We start from the raw sequence: 21,095 nt of genomic DNA on the forward strand, positions 1-21,095 counted from the left end.
CAGCTCACGAGGCTGTGCGCGACCTCACCGACCGCGCTTCCTCTGTAAGGAGAGCCACAGGGATGCTCCGGCTACTCACAATGAGGCAACAAAATTCTTCTACATGTCCAAAAGGGTCTTTCCACCCCCTCACCCCAAATTGAATAGGGCGCAAGCTGTTTCGCTTAGACTTTTACAGACCGACACATATCCGTGTCTGGCCGTTCTGCACGAAGTTTATCCTGACGTATATCGCGACGACGCTTGCCCGTCCTGCGGGCAGACCTCCACTCTAGCACACATGCTCTGGGAGCGCGGGTCGAGATACCCCAGGTTCAGCAAGGATGAGTGGGACTCGCTTCTGCGTAGCCCCACTCTAGACAAACAAATCCTGGCTGTCCGGCGTGCCCGTGCCCGCGACCGGTGGGCTAGACCTACCGGTCCCGACGTGGGACTAGCCGGGTGCGCGACGAGTTCGCGTCCTCGCCGGACCTTTAATAAAAGTTATTTCACTCACTCACTCAGGTGGTCGGTGGGCGTAATGAGGTGAAGAAGCAGAAGTTATGGCATGCGGCCGTGCACACGTGATTAGAGGAAGAAGATTTTCGAAGCTCGCAACCGGTCGCATCCATTCGTTTCTCTGTTCTGCGTGAAAAAGTGGGACTCATGGCTGACGCTACCGTGAGCTACCGTCAGGGCCGCTTTGAAGGACTGATCCCGCTTTTCCTGGCGAGCGAAGAGGCCCCTCGCAACACGCCGAACCCCGTCTTTCGGTCCCGCAACTTCTGCCTGGTGGTCTTCTTCGTGATCGCCATCATGACCGCGGCGTGCGCCTGCGCCGCCGTCGTGGCGGCCACGGCGGAATACTTCCGGTCAGCGTCCTCGGACACGGCCCGGAGTGGCGAGGAAGAAGCCGTCGCCATTCCCAAAAGGTCAGCTCGCGTAGCCTACCAGCGGCTCTCGCAAGACGCGCCTCGCAAGCTGGTCTTCTGTTTTGTCAACGCCAGCTTGCCGTCGGGGTCGCCGCGCGCGTTTGACGTCGACAACGTATCTCTTGCACTCTGCGACGCGCTCGTCTACGTCGCGGTCGGCTTGGACCCCGAGGAATCCTCCATTCGCTTCAAGAACCCCGTTGAAGACGAGGAGGCCATTCAGAAGCTCTCCAAGGTCAAGGCATCGGAGCCGACCTCCACGCTCGAGACGTACGCATGCGTCGGAGGCGAGGATAGCGACAGCGCCGACTTTAAAAGCGTAATACGCACTAAGAAGTCGCGCTTAGCTTTCATACGCAAGGCGGCGCAGTGGGTGCGACAGAGGGGCTTGAGCGGTCTTGTCCTTTACTGGAAATACCCGACCGAGGCGTCGAGGACCAACCTGAGCACGCTCGTGAACACGATGCGCATATACTTCGAGAAGGACAAACTCCGGATGGCCGTCGTGGTTCCCTGGAACGTGGTCACTCGCCGGCACGGCTACTTCGTTCGTTCACTGTTCGACCGGCTGGACGTGATCATCGTAGACACCCACCGGACCGTGAACTCGAGCTCCTTTCCTGTGACGACTTGCCAGAGTCCCGTGAGAGCCGTGTTCAGGGCCAGGTACCACGGCCAGGCGGGGCTGTCTTCCGTGGTGGAGTCGCTCACCGCAGCCACCACAGAGCACGAAGTCCTCTCCAAGGTCGTCTTCAGCGTCTCCTTGGCTGGAGTGTCGTTCACGCTGAAGCACCCACACCTGAAGAACGGCCGTATCGGCATCAAGGCCGTCGGACCGGGCAGGCCGTTTGGCCACACCAACATGACCGGTATGGCCAGCTATTACGACGTCGTGGAGACCCTGCTGGTCAACCGGAGCTGGACGCGATTCCTGCACGGCTATTCTCGGTGCGTGGTGGCACACACCCACGACCAGTGGATCGGATTCGAAGACAGGGTCAGCCTACGCGCCAAGAGACCCATCTTGCGCAGAACACGAGGCATGGCCGTGTGGGACTTGAGCATGGATGACTTCGCGGGTGACTTCGGCGCCACGTGGCCACTGCTGCGCGAGGTACATGACTTGGTGCAGAGTCAGAACCCGTACACGGTGGTGACGGATACTGTGCCGTTGGGGCCCTAATGCTTATGCGAGGCGAAGTTGGGGTAATAATGAACAAAATGGTTGAGGAGCCGCGAGTTGTACATAACTGTTTTGTAAGATGGGAACGGATTTCAAATGAACCATTGTGTTTCCATTACAATAAACCCAAGAGAAAATAAAATGTTAGCAATTGCAGATGATAGTGATGTTTGTCCTTCGTGACTGAAACATGCTGCTTTTACCCATCTGCGCTTTCCCGAAGTGTTTCATTTTGAGCGCGCGGTCGCAGCCTCTATTTCCGGCCTCAGCGGCCGCATTTCATTCGGGGAGAAATTCAAAAATGTTCGTGTATTTGTATTTATGAGGCTCGTGATAAACTGCAGGTGGTCAACATGTATCCGTAGCCATCCACTTCGGCGTCGTCCGTAAGCCAATGTGGCGTTCTTGGACGTTATACAGGGACGTTATACAAGTACTATACAAGGGACGTTATAGATGTATTATGCACCAAGATTTAAAAATATGCAAATGGAACGTAGCTGGACAGAACCAAGGTGATATTGTTTGCCGTCGCTTGGAGATACTCAGACTATTTATTGCATACCGCTTAAATACATAATTAGTCCTAATTAATCAACTTCTCAAATATTTTGATTAGATGAAAAGTATCAATGAGAAAATTGTAGAGCAACATGAACAACTCTCGATACAGTTTTATGTTGCTCATTACGTGTGACATAATAGTGTTTCTTCGAGCGTGAAGGAAGCCCGCGAATACACGCAAAGTCATCGAGCGGAGGACGGACGCAGAAAGGCGTGGATTAGCTTATTAGTGCCACTCGCGCCCTTGTACCTCGACATAGGGAGCCTCCCTACATGCAACGCCGCTTGAACGTAGGCTCCCTACGACGACAGCGTTAAGGGCACCTTGTCGCAAAAAATCCGGCGTCGGCGCCGTCCGTGGCGGAAAAAATCATCCGCAACTACCCCGACCGCGCAGGCCCTCAGCGTGGCGCAAGGTATTAGTGCAGGAGAAAATCATTCCGAACTACCCCGACCGCGCAGGCCTTTCGTTGTGGTGCAGGCTTTTGGTGAACAAAAATTGAATTTCTCACAGTGAAATCCGTCAGAAAAATGGTAAAGTACAACTTGAAGGGACACTAAAGGCAAATATTACTTCAACGTGTACTGTTAAAATATGATACCAGAAACCTCGAAATGCTTGTTTCGTGCCAAGAAAAGACTTATTTTAAGAGAAAATTGCGTCCGAAGCATCCGCATACCTCTAACGCAATTCAAACCACGCGCCCGAGCGAGGAGTGGTGACGTCATAAACGGCGCCCGCAGACGGCGCTACAGCTTTTTTTGCGGAAAGCGCAAGCGCGCGGCCAGAAACAGAGCCAAGACAGAGCCAACGGCAGTGTGAAAGCGGAAGTGTGGTGGCCATGGAGGAAGGAAAGAAACTAGGAGGGAGCATCACGTGACAATCTTGAAGCCTAGTCATAAAAAATTTAGAGGAATGGAATGATGGGAAATAGGCCCTCACGTGATAGGCAAGCGGTAGATTTTACTCGGCTCGCTTCGGTGGCTTCGGTTTCGTCTGCTGCGGGGGTTTCAGAATATGCGCACATACTCAGCGCGGCAAACGCGCGCCGAGGTTAGTGAAGGAATTCGAGTGTGTGAAGCAGTTGAGTCTCGCCGCCTAATTAGCAGACAGGCGCCAAGGCTGTTGCGAACGAAGGCGTCGGTTAACCGGCATTGCGCCGAACAACCCGGGAGGACCACCTCAAGGACGACTGGTTGCGTTTCGGTATGGTTTCAGGGAAACGAGGGAACCTTTCGCCCTGCAAACGTGTGAAGGCAACCAAGCCGCCCTTCCGACGACGATTCGTTGCGTTTGACGACGTCTTCTGGGAAACAATGATGCCTTTCGCCCCCGCAAAATGTGCACGCGATTAAGCGAGCGTACAGGATCCGAAGCGACTGTCCCTACGGGAAAAAAATGCGTCCCGTCTTGTGCCCAAGGATGGACTGGCGAGCCGGAGACTCCGAACATATTTAGGGCCGTGCCGGCCCGTAGCGCAGTCGACACTGTTGCTCGAGATCTGCTCAAAGTCTTCGGCCTCTTAGCAGACCGGCGAGAACTCCCGTCAGCAGTAGGCGCACCTGCGTGATGAAGTGTTTTGTGCCAGGATGCCCTAATCGAACAGAAAATCGGCGCGATGGCCTGTCCTTCCATAGGTAAGCACAATGAACGTTTCGTTTATTTATGAAAATGGAACTGCAATATTCGCGATCGTTAGTGACTACGTGCTCGTGTGAATTATAACTGACGAAATAGTGGTGCAATACTATTCAAGCCATTTTTTTTCCAACTTTGTCATAATTCCCCCTAAGTGTTAAACATTTATTTCTCTTTAAAGTACTTATATCAGCTAGCGTACACTCCTAAAAAGGTACGATGTGAAACTATTTATTGTCGAAGAATTACATTTCCTGCTATAAAAATTATTATTGACCGAATTTTGTATGTATTTCTTGTGGCTGAAAACAATCAAAATTGAAATAAAACTAATTAATTGAAGAAACCATGAACGATTAGTCTTCGCATAACATACCAAGTTTTGCAATAGTTGCCAAGAACAATAATTTTGTAGAGAATATTCTGCTCGTTTTAAACCTATTTAACTAAATTTTACTAATTTAAACTTTAAATTTAAACTAAATTTTAAATGAAGCCAATGGTGTCGCTATTAGTCCCAGGTTTTAGCTTCAACTGTGCATCTGGTGTTTCATTTGCACGGTCAGCAATTTGAAGTTATGTTGCAGTAAGCAGTCCCTCCTCATTGCACTTGGTCTATTTTGTCCAGTCTCCCAGTCCAAGGCCCTCCAGGACGCTCAAGGGTGAAGCTTCTGCAGCACTGCCTGCACACAACCCAGCGACACCTCGAACAGCAAGGCATACTATGGTGAGGATAATACTTGACCACTACAATTTTTACATACTTGTTTCCTTAGGTAGCTGCAAGTGAAGTGGCATATATTTTCGTGGCAACTGTTTAATAGCTCAAGCATAATAAATGTCACTCATTGAACTGCACTTGGACACTAACATTTATGATCATGGCAACCATCTAATTAAATACTGAAACATTCATATTTGTTCGCAGCGGTATGAGTTTCCTCAGGGTTTGCATTAAACACCAATTATCGGCCAATAATCCTTTTTCAATTTTTCTTTTCCATTCAAATGACACAATAACTAGAAGACCAACAGGATTTTCACAATGTTCTATGCTCTTTATATGTTCGATCGGTCACAATGAGCCGTGATATATGAGCTCAGTATATTTTGCCCACTCAAACTAAAAGGCTTCTTTAAAACATCTCTCATTGAACTATGCTACATTGGCCTCTTCTGTGTTAGTTGTTTTGTACTTTTACGTTTCCTGCCTGGGCCCAGATGGGCCTGCAGTATTTAGCAAATAAATAAACAAACAAAATTAAGTGGCACTAGCAAGCTCGTGTGGATGGCATTTTTATGCCCCCACAGTTTTTCAGTTCACAAAAGTGTAGACGGAAACCGTCGTGAGCAATGTAATGACCTAAAATTTAGCATTATATTCGTCATAACTTGCACAAGAGTGTATGCCACAATAATTAAGTACTTTGTTCTGCGTACGTGCTTTGTGTCATGTTGGTCGCTCATGCACCTGTTACAGCGCGTGATATTTTGCAGCCACAGCCAGCAGAAGACGCACCTGAAAAGGCCTTTCTGAGGCATGAAGTATGGCGTTACACAATTACAAACTGCGACCAAGAAGAAGATGAAGACTCTACGGCAATCCCATCAACACCTTTTTCAAAAGGTTGCTCATCTCGAAAATGTCATAGAAGATTTATCTGACAATCGCATTCTAGGAAATGAGGATGTCGCCATATTGCAGAGTCTTGTTGGGGCAAAAAAAAGACTTGCTCATGCGTCAACTGCCACATAAGTCTGGTGCCAGCAATGTCACCCGCTTACTCGCCAGAGCTCAGGCCATTTGCACTGACTTTGCATTTTTATTCCCCTAGAGCATACAGATATGTACGAGCTGTTTTCAACACATGCCTCCTGCATCTAAAGACACTGTGTAAATGATATCAATCCATTGATAGGGCTGCTGACTTTTCAAAAGAGGAAATGACTGCATTGGCTATCAAGGTAAAGCACGGCTCTCCACATTATGCAATCTGGTTGTGGATGAGATGGCCATTCAAAGAAGTAGTGTGGGATGGGATAAGCTTCCATGGATATGTTGACATGGGCATTGATGTCAATGATGACAGCTTTCCAGTTGCCTAAGATGCATTTGTTTTAATGCTTGTTGCAATCAATGGCAGATGGAAGCTGCCGATTGGCTACTTTCTAGTGCATGGCCTTGGTGGTGAGCAGAGGCGCAATTTGGTGCTGCAAGCTGCTAGCTTCACTCACGAAAAAGGTGCACACATTTTGAGTTTGAGCTGCGATGGCGCTGCAGCGAATTTGTCATTGCTGCACAGCCTTGGCTGCAAGATGGACCTGACTGAGCTGGATGCTTCTTTTCCACATCCAGTGACAAAAAAAGCTTTTCTTTGCCATGTTGGATCCCTGTCACATGTTGAAGCTACTGCGGCACACCCTGTTTGATAAAAAGGCTATTGTGATGCGAACAAACAGTTCATATTGTTGAAACACATTGATGATCTGCATGAAATCCAGTACACAGAGGGCCTACATTTGTCAAACAAACTTAGACAAGCACATATTACCTGGAAAAACCAGCCCATGAAAGTCTCATTGTTGGCTCAAACGTTTAGTCAATCGGTAGCAGATGCTCTTAGTGACTGCAGAGCTCAAAAAATTCAATGTTTTCAAATTCCTTGCCAACAGAAGAGTTTATCAGACATGTCAACAACGCATTTGACATTTTAAATTCAAGACATCCAAGGCAAGAAGAATAGAAAGGACCGCTGTGTCCTGAAAATGTGGCTCCTGTCACTGTGTATGTCAAAGAACTTATGGCCTACTTTTGCTCGCTTAGGGAGTCTGCAGCTGGTAAACTAATGACAGGGACCACCCAAAAGACAGGCTTCATTCGCTTTGTGGTGTGCTTAGACAACCGTCTATACAACCACTTGGTTACAGAAAATGACCTATTGGCATATCTTTCGACTTCCAAGCTCAGTCAGGACCACCTTGAGTTACTTTTTTGCTGCAATAAAATCATTTGGGGGCTGCAATCACAACCCAACAGCAAAGCAGTTTGCAGCAGCATTGAAGCGTCTGATAGTTCGTAATGAGGTCAAGGACATTGATGGCGGAAATTGCTTTCTATTGGAACACATCGAAATTCTCTTTGTACGCTCCTTTGAAAAAACCATACTCCATCGATGTAATTAACCTCACTGCCCCTCAGAGAAGCCCTGCAGCCAGTGAACCACTCACAGAAGCAATTTTACAGGATCATGGTTACTCAGCTACCCAGGCAGGGTGTCTGAGCTTGGGTGCCTGCGGCTCGCAGTACTGGAAGAATTGCTAGACAAGTTTTCTCGTGGGTGAATTATGTTCATGATGGCCCACAATTAATTCCTTTATCCATCAACTTGAGCTGTCCCACCAGGTTTTATGTTAAGGCATTTATTTGTTTTTTGAGTGACTTTGTAAAGTGCATATATTGTTCAAGAGCGTTGTATGCAGATGTCAAACTTTTATAGAGGGAAAATTTGATACCTTATTGTAAGTTCTGCAAGTACATGTTTGTTGTCTTGCTGAATGCTGTAGCTTGAATCGCCTGCATGCAAATTATGCTTAAACAATTGTTCTGTTCAGCCCAAGCTAAACAGTGTGGACAATGACGGTAGGTTAGCTGGCCTACCTTTCACTAGAGCAAACTGTGTTATGACATGGACATGCTGTGAATGCTCTCAATGGATTATGTGTGAGCTAGGTATACGCTTGAGGATGACAATGTTTTTTTAATGTTTATCCTGTATGTCTTTTACCTGACCTTTGTGGAAATTTGCCACTGCCACCTGGAATACCGTTGGTGTTACTATTTAAATAATTTAATGTGCTCACTCTGTTCACTTGCTTTACAATAGCCTTTTATGATGCCAGATTCACTGTAACCACAAACATTTGGTGTATACCACTCAATAAGTGTTTTAAATACTGTGAAATATTCATTCATTTGAGGTTCACAACGTAATAGAGCCGTCACTTCCTAATTGTGGTGTGTTGGCTCAGCTTCGACGGTGCTAACTTTTTTTTGTGGGTATGTGATACAACATAAGCTTTGTTGTACATTTTACTTGCAGCAAAATGCATTGTATTTTAATGTTGACATACTTACTTTGTGGGTCTGACCTCACATCAATTGTTTCAACTTTGACTTTGTGAACTACCACTCCTTTTTTAATTTCTGCATATGTATTGCTTACTTTTCTGACAAGCACAATCACCGAAGCTTTTCGATATTTGTGAGGACAGCGCAGATATAAATATTATGCAATTATAGCCCTGTATTGAAGGCGTTGCATACAAGGCATTGTAAGCAAAACTGCAGCTACATTCATAGACAGCTGATCCCATTGACCAGTTTTATTAAAGGTATCAGTATTACGTGTGATATAGTTTACTTTGAATAACATTATTATACAAATGCCCTGTGGCATACAAGTATGCTAATACTGATACCGAAGAGCAGGGGCACAATAAGTTTTCCTACTTGCTGTTTATAATTTTCTTTTGTGTATTATCTTTGCAATGTACTTCATTTAAATTGTAAATGTGGCTTCCTTCTGTATTTGTGTGAAATCTTCTGGCTTCTATAGGTGCAATAAACACTGAATAAAGAATGAAACAATTACTGTTGTCATAAAAATGTGCTTTCCATAGTACAAGTACACCAGCAACACAATGAATCCACAAGTGCAAATGAATGCTGCCATTTTTTCCCTTGCCGCTATGTATTCAGTTTTCATGCCGTTTCACACTAGCAGAGGAAGAAGGGTCCCCCTGGCAGTGTTTGATTCTAGAACATAATTATGCTGTGGGGCTATACTCGCATTCGGAAACAGCTGAATAAACTCTAGATAATGCACAAATCCCGTCCATTTGCTTTATTATATAACGAAAATGGATCCCCGAGGCGCGTCTCAACAGCGTCGTCGCACCACACAATCTTGCAAAATAGTACACGTAAATCTGAATAAACGGCGATCACTTCGGCGTTTAGAATGCAGGCTAATGCTATTTATTTCTCTCAAAATGAAACACGCCCACGAGAGCCTTTTATTAAGCGAAAATGCGACAAAAAAGTGTCCTTCAAAACATCTCGTTTCTTCCTAGGTGTAAGACAGCGTGACAAAAATTATTTCTCTCAAAATAAAACACGCACACCAGCCTTTTATTACCTAAGCGAAAATGCGACAAAAAAAAGTGACCCTCAAAACATCTCGTTTCTTTCTAGGTGCAAGACAGCGGGACGAAAAATTAGCAAGATAATACGCACCACAGCTTAAGGTGCACAACGGCTGATTTGACGAAACTTGAGTACGTAGGAAAAATAGACCACTCTCGGGCGTCTGCACGGGTTTCGAGCCGCGAGCGCTGGCAACTCCACTAACCGCGGTGGTAAGCGCAGGTGACGCCTTGAAAATTGTCTGTCTTCATGAGTCAGACGCCCCAGTCTTGCTCCACGTTTCAAGGCATCGCATTTGAAGCGAAGAACGACGCGCGCAGTAGCAGAACACCACCACCCGCATACGGGCCTCCAAGCCAGTGACGACAGGCGCCACTAAAAGTTACCACGTACCAAACAATCACGAATGTTCCGGCAACCTTGTGGGCCTTTTCCGCCCCATAAGGCACCGCGCACGGGGCCCTTGAAAGAGGGAGGGGTGGCTTCAGAGGAGGTTGGCTTGCCGAGGCTAGCGGAATCACGTGACGCTCCCTCCTAGTATTTTTTACCTCCATGGTGGTGGCTAACCACCATAGCGGAAGGTAAAGCGCGCGCCGAATTGTGAACACGGTGATCGTCGACGCTCGTCGCAATGGACCAACTAGTTGACGACCCTGACAACAATACATTGGCTCGCGATGTTGGGCTCGATTTTAGTGATTTAAGCTCCGATGAGCGTGACATGCTGCTGAGGGCTCGCGCTTCCAGCGTCGTTGCCTACTACAACGGCGGCCTCGACACCGGCTCTTCCGAGCGCGAAAGCAGCGAGGACTCCTGCAATGCGACGTCGGGCGACGAAGCTGGTCACCGTCTGGACGTGCCGTCGCGACTCTCAAGCTGCTAGCAAATTCAAGTGCGAGTTTAGCGAGCCAGCAACACCAGTGCAGTCATGGAGGAAGGAAAAGCTTTTCATCCGCGTCGTTATCAAGTGTAACGCCAAAAAGGTATTTTTTTCTAGGAATGTAATAGAAGTAGACAAGTAGCATTTTCTTCCGTCTTATAATCCTACGAAACAATCTTTTTAATACGAGTGGTTGAGTACTAGGGACATAATTTTTTTTTAGGAGTACCTTCGTCATCGGGCAAGTACCGGAATGTCCCTGGGGAGTCTGTTATCATGTCCTGCATTTACCTCAATTTCTCGATTACTAAAGCTCTTTTCGCTATTATATTGACGCCTTAAGGCCAACCTCCATGCAGCGGTCGACGCAGCCCGCGAGGAGTCATTGTGGCCAGACGAGATAGGCTACGAAAGTGACGTTGGCGAAAGAAAGCAGAAGGCACAACAGCGCCTAAATGAATGTTTTTACACGTAAAATAAGGCACCTGACCTAAAAAAGTGCGCGCAATAAGGGTTCGCTGTTAGCCGGAATCTATTTAGACTGTGTGTGTGTGTGTGTGTGTGAGTGTGAGTGTGAGTGTGAGTGTGTGTGTGTGTGTGTGTGTGTGTGTGTGTGTGTGTGTGTGTGTGTGTGTGTGTGTGTGTGTGTGTGTGTGTGTGTGTGTGTGTGTGTGTGTGTGTGTGTGTGTGTGTGTGTGTGAATACGCGGCACTTCGGTATTTCGCCAATACTTATCCCTCGTCTATCACCCTTGTGTTTGTTTACGGTTCTCTCCGCTCGCGCGCAGCTGAGTTTTTCTCCCGTCAGCTTCCGCCAACGTTTTATTGCGATAGCAATTATATGGACACTTCAACCGGATTTTTGCCGTCGCCGTGAGGTTCCGTATAGATTCCAAGGGCGATAAAATCGTCGCCGCGCGCCGTATGCGCGAGTGAAAGCGCGCGGGGGACGGAGAGCGAACGCACGGCGGAAATCAAACGCGACTGTCGCGCGAAAGGCCGTGGGGGTATGGGAGGGAGGGAGGCGGGCCGACGCTGCTACGGCACAAAATCCGTATCTTGCAACCGGCTACTCAATCTCCTGGCTACTCAATCTGGCTACTCAATCTCCCACGCGAAAGGAACTGGCTACTCAATCTCCCACGCGAAAGCAAGAAAGCGGGAAGGCAGCGCGGGATGGAGGGGGGGGGGCAGCTTCTACTCTGCTAATTAGCTTGTACTGGTTGTGGTGGCGGTCGCCCGCAACGTCTCTTATCTCCACACGGCTCTGACCTTTGTATGCGCCGTGCATTCGCCGCTCAGTTTCCGTTGAAGCGATACACCGCACGAACCTTCGCCCGCTGCGGCGGCTGCGCTTGCTGCCAGCGTTTTGACAGTCGTTGTCTGCGGTCATTCAGTGTGATCTATTCATGTTTGCTTGTGCGCGATGACACCACGCTTGTCAATTCAGTTAGAAAGCGAATGTGTCCAAGTTTATGCAGCCGATAAAACTACTATCCCTACTCCGAATAGCTCTCTGCTAATTTGGTATCGCAATTGATGTTTTGCCTTTCCGGCGAAACTGCGACATTTTTTAGATTAATTATTCTACAAACGTTCGAGCCTGCCCTGCCATCGAGGAAACACGGAAAGCTATTCGACAGTTTTAGTATAGCGTACGCAACTAATAGCGTACGCTATACGCTATAGTACAGCGTACGCTAAACAGCGCACGTTTATTAGTGTTTTAGCGAGCCGCTCATTTGCCGCACCTACGCGATGCTTCAGATCGCGTTTTTCTCGGATGTACCAGTGAACTACACCTGCAAACTTCAATAAAACGTCTTTCCAAAACACGGCGGTACGCAAGGCATCATGTTGCGGGTATGCATGGGCAGAGCATCATCGGGAAGCGAAGCCTCTGATTACATAGAATACACAAAACAAGCCGTGATCACATATTATTCACTAGAACATTGAGGCAGAACAACCAGCAAGGAGGTGAAACAGCGGTGAAAAACAAGCGTTTGAAACGAAGGTAGGAAATAGCCGAACAGTAGCCAAGCGTCAACAACCAAAACTCCCGTCGACGGGCGACTGACGGAAGTCAACCTCTGCGCTGTGGCCCGATTGGTCCACGCTCTCCGCCGCGCGCGACGACTTCCGGCGGCGGCGGTTCGCTGGGCGGCGAATATCTAGAGAGAGTGGATCGGCGGCGAACCGTCATTTTTTTTGACGTCGGGCGGCGGGCGGCCGTCACCGAGCGGCCGCCGCCGAAAGTTCGTCGCTTGTTCGCTCCATGGAGGTTGGCCTTAGACGTTCTAGAGGATTGCTCTACCATTTTAGCTTGACTATTTATTTGACTTTAGTGGCCCTTTAAGCACAACCTACAGACATGGTGGCGTCGAACTTTTATTTGAATATACGAGAAAACATCTTGTTACGAGGAAAGTCAAACACAAACCTGTTTTGCCAGCCTTTCTACCATAATAACGCCGGCTCACTCGAGTAGCCTACTTGCAAAAATCTTATCCAGATGGCGCTGGCATCCTCAGCAGGTCAAAAATGCGTATCGGACACGCGCGTGCGTCGGGGCAATAGCAAATAATTAATAAAATAATAAAAAGAAGGTCCTAGGGCCTTCACATTTTAATATAAGACGACTTTAGTCTACCCTTCGCCGTCGGCCGGAGTCACGCAGGGCACGTGGCCAGGAGGGGATGGGAACCGCGCCGGCGGAGGGCCGGTAACGTGACCAATAGGGGAGGACAGGCGTGCTGCAGGAGGCGACCAATGAGAGGGCACGCGCTGGGGAGAAGCGGCGACGAATGAGAGGCCGCGCTGGACGCGAGGAGTAGAGGCGATAAGAGGAGGTGTTTCTGTGCGGCGCGCACTTTCGGATATTGCGCAACGCGTAGAGCTGCTGCCGACGCCGTCCGCGTTTCCCCGCATTCGCGCAGAACGCGCGCGGTGTCCGCGACTGCAGCCGATGCCTCTGGCGGCGGCTCGGCAGGTTTCGACCAGAGATTTCGACACTCGTCGACTCGTCGAGTAGCGTCGGAAGTAGCTGCCTCTTTTCGCCTCGCAACGTTTCAATATAACTTCCTGCTGTAGATGCGTGTTTATTTGTGTTTACGTAATTGCATCACGTGTAACACATGCACATGTAACTAACACAGCTTCGCTGTTCGACCATCTTCACGGAGAGGAAGGGGCGCTGATTTTTTTCCTATCACTTGCTAGCACTTACTGTATTAGAAGCTATGTCACTGCTACAATTTTTTTATCGAAACACAAAATAATGTGATGTACAAAAGCTATACTCTGTTGTATTGTTACTCTGTGTTCTTTTTGAAATTAAACCTTCCATTCATCTGTGTGTACATGGCGATATCATTCTGAAAGCCATTTTGCCATGGTTGGTCACCTCTTTATTGGGCTCGAATGTTCACCGGCAAGATAAGCTAATAAAACTGAGTATTTTGAAGCAAGGCTGACGTAATTATTGCTTATGACTTTAAATACCACCAACTGCACACTTCTCAAACAAAACAGTAGTACGCACTTTTGTTACTGGCACGAGCACAGAGTGACACTCTTTATATTTTGCGCAGCAACTTCCGCTTAGGGACCGACTTCCGGTTTGTCACAGAGGTGGGACGAAATTAAAAATGAACCAGAAAAATTAAGGCCGATAGATATCGATGGTTCTACTTATGGTTGATGATAGTGGTGGGATAGTAGTAGATTATGGTGGCACGCGAACAGTGCAGACAGAAGAGAGTCCCAAATTAGCGACCTCCTGTCGAACCGTGTCTTGAATCAATGAAACCATAGGCTGGTTAGCAGTCGAGACATCTGGCACGAGAGGGGCTAGTGACATTGCTTCTAGTTCACGACGAACGATCCGCGTCAAAGTGTTTGAAACCGGCGATTGTAACGTAGGTAGTGGTTCCTCGCATGATGACGATGCGGCAGAATTGTGGATGCTTGTGAATTGCTGGGCGACATGGCGGGATTTGGTTTGTTAGAATTGCCGACACTCTTTCACAATAGCATACACAGTCGCACAGTTCCTGAATACTAAGAGGTTGAATGCGTCATTGGCGATTCCTTTGAGTATGTGCCTGATCTTGCCCGCTTCGGACATGTTACCGTGGACATTACGGCAAAGCGCTAGAATATCCTGCTTGCCGAATAAGTCATTCAGTTTTTCTTTGCAAACGTCTCAGCTGGTCAGATCGTGCTCATGCGTCTCCTACCAGACGAGCGCGGTCCCTTTCAGATAAAATACCACATTCGCCAGCATAAGCGTATCGTCCCATCTGTTATGTTTGCTGACACGCTCATACCATGCAATCCAATCCTCGACGTCCACGTTATCTGTGCCACAGAAGGTGCCCGGATCTCGTGGAAGCGATAAGATGACAGACGGCGGGGACGGCTGCTGCACGGTAGGTTCTGGCGCAGTGCGTGTTTCAGTGGCCATCGCCGAGGGAACAACGCGGCGACCACTTCGGAGTTCCGTGCTTGGGTGATGGTGATGAACAAGCCGCGTACCCAGCAACTCCACCAGAAAATGTTGCACAAAAAACATATATTTACAAATATTAACACGCGAGTAACCCAGGCGTAACAGCAACCAGCCAAGATGGCGAGGAGCAACCTCTACTCCCTCTTTTTCGGTTCCGGCCTTCTGTCTTACGGCAATATGACATCAGAGCGCAGGCTTAGTACACTAAACAGCTAATTAAGTGGTAGGAATAATTAGAAACAAATAAGGAAAGTCTAATTGCCGTGCACCAAAGCACACAATCGTACACGTTAGATACCCACCGCATCGGTAGAGGTTCTTGTGAAACGCCAAGACCAGAAATTACGTCATCAGTGACGCCATACTTAACTCAGAGGTACCCACTCATTTATAATTGAAATAAAAACAAGCTAATTAGAGCTATGCACCACCTGACAGAAAGCGAACGTTTGCCTAACACAACGGAGTGATGACGTCACTTTCTTCTCTCTCGCTTCTCTTCTCCCGGCGCACACCGTGCGCCGTCCGCTAAGGGGCTACGCGTCGTGCCCTCTTCGCCCTCCTTCTCTCCCTCGTCCGCTTGTCTGTGCGTGGCGGTTTCCCGCCAGTTCCATTCGCTCGCTCCTCCGAGTTCGGTTTCCCGCGGGTTCCGTTCGCTATGAAAGTAGACGACGCCATAGAGCTAATATAACCAACTATAGAGGAAAACCTCCCCATAGCGCCCATGCATTGAAATAAAGAACCGCAAACACTGCCATGTTGCTACCCTATGCAAGCGCGCAGGCGCAGACGACGAGATGCGATTCAGACGAGGAGCGCTGTCAACTCGATCCCGAGCCTCCGTCATTCTTCTTTCTGGGATTTGACGTGCCAAAACCAGTTCTGATTATGAGGCACGCCGTAGTGGAGGGCTCCGTCAGTATGGTAGCTTCATCTATTTAAGGCACCTGAAAACGCAGCCTTTACGACACCGTGAATCTTACATCAAAAATTTCTAAATAGCCATCCGATCTTTTTCTGAAAAATATACGGAATGAACATCAAACGTTGTTCGTGCCTGCGCGCTACGGGTAACTGCTTGCTTTTGCATAATACTTCGAACATTTTTTAGTGCTACAAAAATGAGTCGTAGCAACATGGCGGCGCCTGCTTTTTTTTGCCCAGTTTTTCCAGTAGAGTTAGTATACTAACTATGTGGACGACGAGGACACCGGGCCAAGTGTTGTGTACACAAGGAAAAGTCAAAGTTAAACCAAACAATGCACCTGGGTACACCAACGCCGAGGTTCGAGTGCTACTTCCAGACAACTAAGTCAAGGATAAGGGTCCTTTCTCGTTAGTTTTCTTTAGAGCAACAAGCTGCATGAAATTAAGGCAAATTGCAAAAATTAAAGTAATGCACCTACTCGTTCATAGAGAAATTCGCCTTCCTTCGGTGCGCTTCGCCGTTCGCGTAGTCAGTGACGATCTACCAGGGTCCAAACCGCTCTGGCGAGGCGAATGCCGGCGCACCCGCTGCCAAATCCGCATCCAATTATCCAACACACAGGTAATACGCTGGCGCCGATAATAGTTTTGAAGCACTCGCACGAAGAATACCCGTATGCAGATCATCAACTGGCTCGTGCGCGGAATAATACAAGATACCACTGCACTAGCTGGCGGTCTTCTTGACAGGACGGTCTATTGGTCTCGGCGCCGCAGTAGAATTACTTCGTTGCCGAAGCGCTCCATAGCACTGCACCGGTGCGTAAAGCGGTGCCCCAGAAAATGCGACGCATCGTTAACGAAAGAAAAGCTACGGAGGCAACTGTCGTTCATCGAAAAAAAAAAAAAACCGTTCATCTTCACCAGGGCCCATTCAGGCAGACGCAGTGAGCCACACACCTCCATCGATATATCCACCGCCACTCTTCCCGCAACTTCCCACTTGGTCTGTGCTGGTTTCCGATGAGCTTCTTTGTACCAACTTCGATCACCGGGTAGGTGCCAGTAGGTGTGTGATACTCTTCGATGAACGTATTTGACGCCGACTTGGTAACTAGGTATATACCCCTAGGAATGTGCCCCTCTAAAATGCAGAAACAGATCCCTTAAATTTCTCTGATGCTGAGTGGAATTGATCTCATGTCACAAAGGTTCCACAAAGAGAGCAGCCCAATGCATCAGCAGGCTGTGCCACAAATGCACTGGCTATATGTGCCGCTTTTCAATGAAACTCTTTTCAACTTAGGTCACCGCGTATGTGCCACTTAGTGTGCGGCAAGCGAGGCTACAATTCTCAGCGCTAGCAGGCACCGGCGCGCCATGCTTCTCGTCTCGCACGCCACGTGCGGAATTCTCAGCAGTGCCGCAAGATGGTGCAGCGTGTCCATAAAGGAGCGCGAGAGAGGAGTCCGGTTGCCGCATGAAGCCTTTCTTAAGCGTTGGCATGCACCAGCGCGCCATGCGTTTCGGCGGCCGCGCGCAGGATTCGGTGCGGCGCTGCTAGATGGCGCCAAGTGTTCTTAGGGAAGCACAAAATAGGTATACTCCCGCTGCAGTAGACCCCTCACATATAACCCGTTTGGACAGTGGCAAAACGTTGTGGGACATTTCACAGCCATCTTTATATGGGTGCTGCCGCGTTTAAGCTGAAACAATACGATTACTCTGCTAATTAACTTTCTTGGAAATAGAAACAGCCCATGGAAATTGGGCGCATAGTGATGGGACGGTTGTGATGGGACGGTTGTGATAATGTGTTTGAGTTAGCATCCTTCCTTTCCTCCCTCCTATCCTCCGCAACGACCCAGACGATAACATCGTCAGCATATGTACAGATCTGAGCTACCCAAAGCACTCGCCTGTCCTCAGTCCTCCGCGACGTATTCGTGGCCTCCCTGTGCAACATTCCCACCGGTGTATATTTCGCAATGATCAACACACACGCAAGGATATCGAGGCACGACATCAATAACCTCGCAACATCTTGTCTGGCCGAGTAGATCCTCACTCACACATGCGAAATGAGACCTTTGAAACACCTCCCATCACCGAGCCGGCATATTGCGTATTGTCAGTCACGGTTCTGGTGTGCGTCGTACAAATAAAAGAAGCACTTATATGATATGGCTTTTCGTATAACGGTAGATATGGGGCACCTTCCCGAAGGCGTACCAGTAAATAGCCATCCTTTTCGTAATTGTCTCTCCCCCTCATGGAGTGATCTTCAGAACGGCATCAGAAAGTGTATGAGTGCGACAGAGTGGTACGTCGTTATGTGAGGGCCAGAGAGCGCGTCTTGGACCATGTGTTCTTTCTGGAGTTTTACGTGCCAAAACCAGTTCTGATTATGAGGGACGCTGTTGTGGAGGGCTCCGGGTTAATTTTGACCTCCTGGGGTTCTTTAACGTGCACTACAACGCAAGGACACGGGCGTTTTTGCATTTTGTACCATGTGGCGCCCCGGGCTCAAAGTTGCCGCGGACGTCTTTAGAAGTAAAAGAGAAAAATTACCAGCACGGTAGAATACCATCGATCTCATTGCGAGTTTCCTGGCCTATCGCGGGAAAAGAAAAACGAGACAAAAAAAGAGCCGGCAGATCCACGCCCTATGGGAATCGATGTTATGCAAAGCAGTGTGCCGGGAGCCTACCAAGTTAACGAAACGACCACGAGAGCACCAAGACGTAGGCGGTTGTTTCATGACATTCATGTCTTGAGTACTCAGGAGTCCCTTTAGCTACGCCTAAGATATCTTAAGACCAAAGCCTTAGTCGTGCTCATGAGTATGACTTATACCATCAACCTTTAGCCTTTTCCTTCACTTAGTATTACATCCGAACCGACTCCATTGGTTTTATAGTGTTAATATTTTTTTCGCTCAGTCGTGGTCATTTTTGCTGAGTCATGGTCATGACTATGACTTCGACCATCAACCTTTAGTCCTTTCCTTCCCTTAGTACTACATCCGAACCCATTTCATTGGTTTTTGTAGTGTTAATTTTTTTCTCTGAGTCATTCTCATTTTACCTAAGTCATGCTCATGACTATGACGTCTATCATCTTGTTTTAGTGTTTCCTTCACTTAGTACCCACATCGAAACCCATTTCAGTGGTTTTTCAGTGTAAATATTTTTTCGCTGGGTCATTGTCACTTTAGGCAGCTGTTTCATGACCTACATGACGCGCCTATCAAGACGTTCATGTCATGAGCTATCATTTATGTTCGTCATACACTGCTGTCATACTCTGCCAATGTTGCTACCTACCAAGAACAAGTTGACGAAACGACCATGAGAGCCCCAAGACGTAGGCGGTTATTTCATGACCTACATGACACTCATCTCATGACATTCATGTCATGACGTATCATTTATGTTTGTCATACTCTTGTCATACTATGCCAATTTTGACACATACCAAGTTAACGAAACGGCTATGAGTGTATCAGTGTATATTCCTGCTAATCGTGTATATTCCTGCTACGTTGATTGAATAATAATTACATGTTAGTCTTTTTGCAAACAGCTAAAGCGGTATAATGTTTAACCAGTTCTTGAAACGTCGCATTTGTGTACAATGAGGTTACGTGTAACAGTTTCCTATATTCTTATTGCCGGCATGCATGTGTGCGGGCTGCCGTGGGGGGCGGGCCATGGGTCTTGTCTCGGATGCATGCTGCCTCACTGTCGTTGGGGGGCTCCCGTCGTGGGCGACACTTAGCAGTATGGACAGCAAGCAAGCCTTTCCGCTTTTGGGTGCTGATGGCTGTGTTGTCAGCATGCGGGGGCTGGCGCGCGCCCCAGCCGGGCGGGGCCGTCACCTTTTCACTCCCTTCGGTGGTCTGCATTGTTCATTGCAGTTGTTTGGTTGCATTTCTTTCTTTTTTCTCTCCGCAAAGTTCGTGACTTTTAATCCGAAACAAAAAATGATTGTGCCCGTGTCTGAATCGTTTATGTATTTGTATAAGTGCATGGATTCATAAAGAGCCTTTGGCTAAGTATCCAGAGGTTGTGCATATCAGTCTTGTATATTGATCTGAATAAAGTTATTCAGATCAATATATATCTGAATTATTATTATTATTATTATTATTATTATTATTATTATTATTATTATTATTATTATTATTATTATTATTATTATTATTATTATTATTATTATTATTATATTAGTACTAGAATTTTTAAGTTGACATAGAATCGCGTTTGTTTTGTTCGCGTTAATGGTTAATGAGTTTACTCGACACCATGCATTAAGCTTATTTAATGCTGAATCCCCGCAAGTCACCAGTTCGCTACAGCCCGCAGACCTAAATGATAAGGTAGTATCGTCGGCATAAATAATACATTTGGCCGCTGAAGTAATGTTTGTTATATCGTTAATATAAACATAAAATAATAGCGGCCCAAAAATTAATGCTCCACTGAGGTGCCCACTTGTTACTAATTTAATATTTGATGTATGATTTCCTATTACAACCACTTGACGTCGGTACTCCAGATAGCTCTTTATTTTACTTAAAAATATGCCTCTAAAGCCATAGGTTTCGAACTTTCCTATTAGTGTTTCATGGCTAATAGGGTCGAAGGCCTTGGAGAAGTCTATGAACACCCCTAGTGTTAGTACCTTGTGTTCATGTGCGTTAAGCATAAATTCTTTTTGGGTTAAGAGCGCCTGTTTCATTGAACCTCCTTTCGTGAAGCTAAACTGGTCGTCGGTAAGGATGTGATGGTTTTCACAACACGAAAGCATTAAAATGTTAAGCAATTATTCAATACATTTACAAAAGACCGGTAGGATCGATATAGGTGTGTAATTTGATAATAGGTTCTTATCACCACCTTTAAAAATAAGTTACTTTCGCTACTTGCATTGCTTTCGGAAATGTACCGCTTAAAAATGCGAGGTTAAAACATGCTCTAATACCGGGGAGATAATACCTATGACATCTTTAGCAGGGCGAATTGGAATTGGCAAGCCATAAACATCAGTGCGTCTACTGTTCCGAAAAGTTATGAATGCATTATATATCTCCTGAGCACTGGTAGGTGTTAGAAATGCACTGACAGGACTATTAGATGTAAGATGGTCTATAATGCCCCTGGAGAAACGTCTTTGCAGCAATGCATTTCTGTTTAAAAGTGAAGCCGACTTTAAGGGGATCGGGGTAAGCTTGGTCTTTGTAAGCTGGCTTTCCCACGTTCGTGTTTCAG

The 21,095-nt window shown here is 47.3% G+C and overlaps 1 protein-coding gene and 1 long non-coding RNA gene across 2 annotated transcripts; both read left to right on the forward strand.

The window, feature by feature from the left end:
* The first annotated feature begins 645 nt into the window (after nucleotides 1-645).
* On the forward strand, nucleotides 646-2,094 carry LOC119462199 (chitinase-like protein 4). Its single transcript, XM_037723546.1, has one exon. The coding sequence runs from the start codon at nucleotides 646-648 to the stop codon at nucleotides 2,092-2,094; it is 1,449 nt and encodes a 482-aa protein (XP_037579474.1).
* Nucleotides 2,095-3,550: 1,456 nt separating this feature from the next.
* On the forward strand, nucleotides 3,551-8,645 carry LOC125947576 (uncharacterized). The gene is made up of 3 exons (XR_007468407.1): nucleotides 3,551-4,296; nucleotides 4,926-5,024; nucleotides 5,795-8,645. It is a non-coding gene; the product is annotated as an uncharacterized LOC125947576 (long non-coding RNA).
* The last annotated feature ends 12,450 nt before the right edge of the window (nucleotides 8,646-21,095 follow it).

Source organism: Dermacentor silvarum, chromosome 8 (genome assembly GCF_013339745.2).
Source record: "Dermacentor silvarum isolate Dsil-2018 chromosome 8, BIME_Dsil_1.4, whole genome shotgun sequence".
NCBI classification, from domain to species: Eukaryota; Metazoa; Arthropoda; class Arachnida; order Ixodida; family Ixodidae; genus Dermacentor; species Dermacentor silvarum.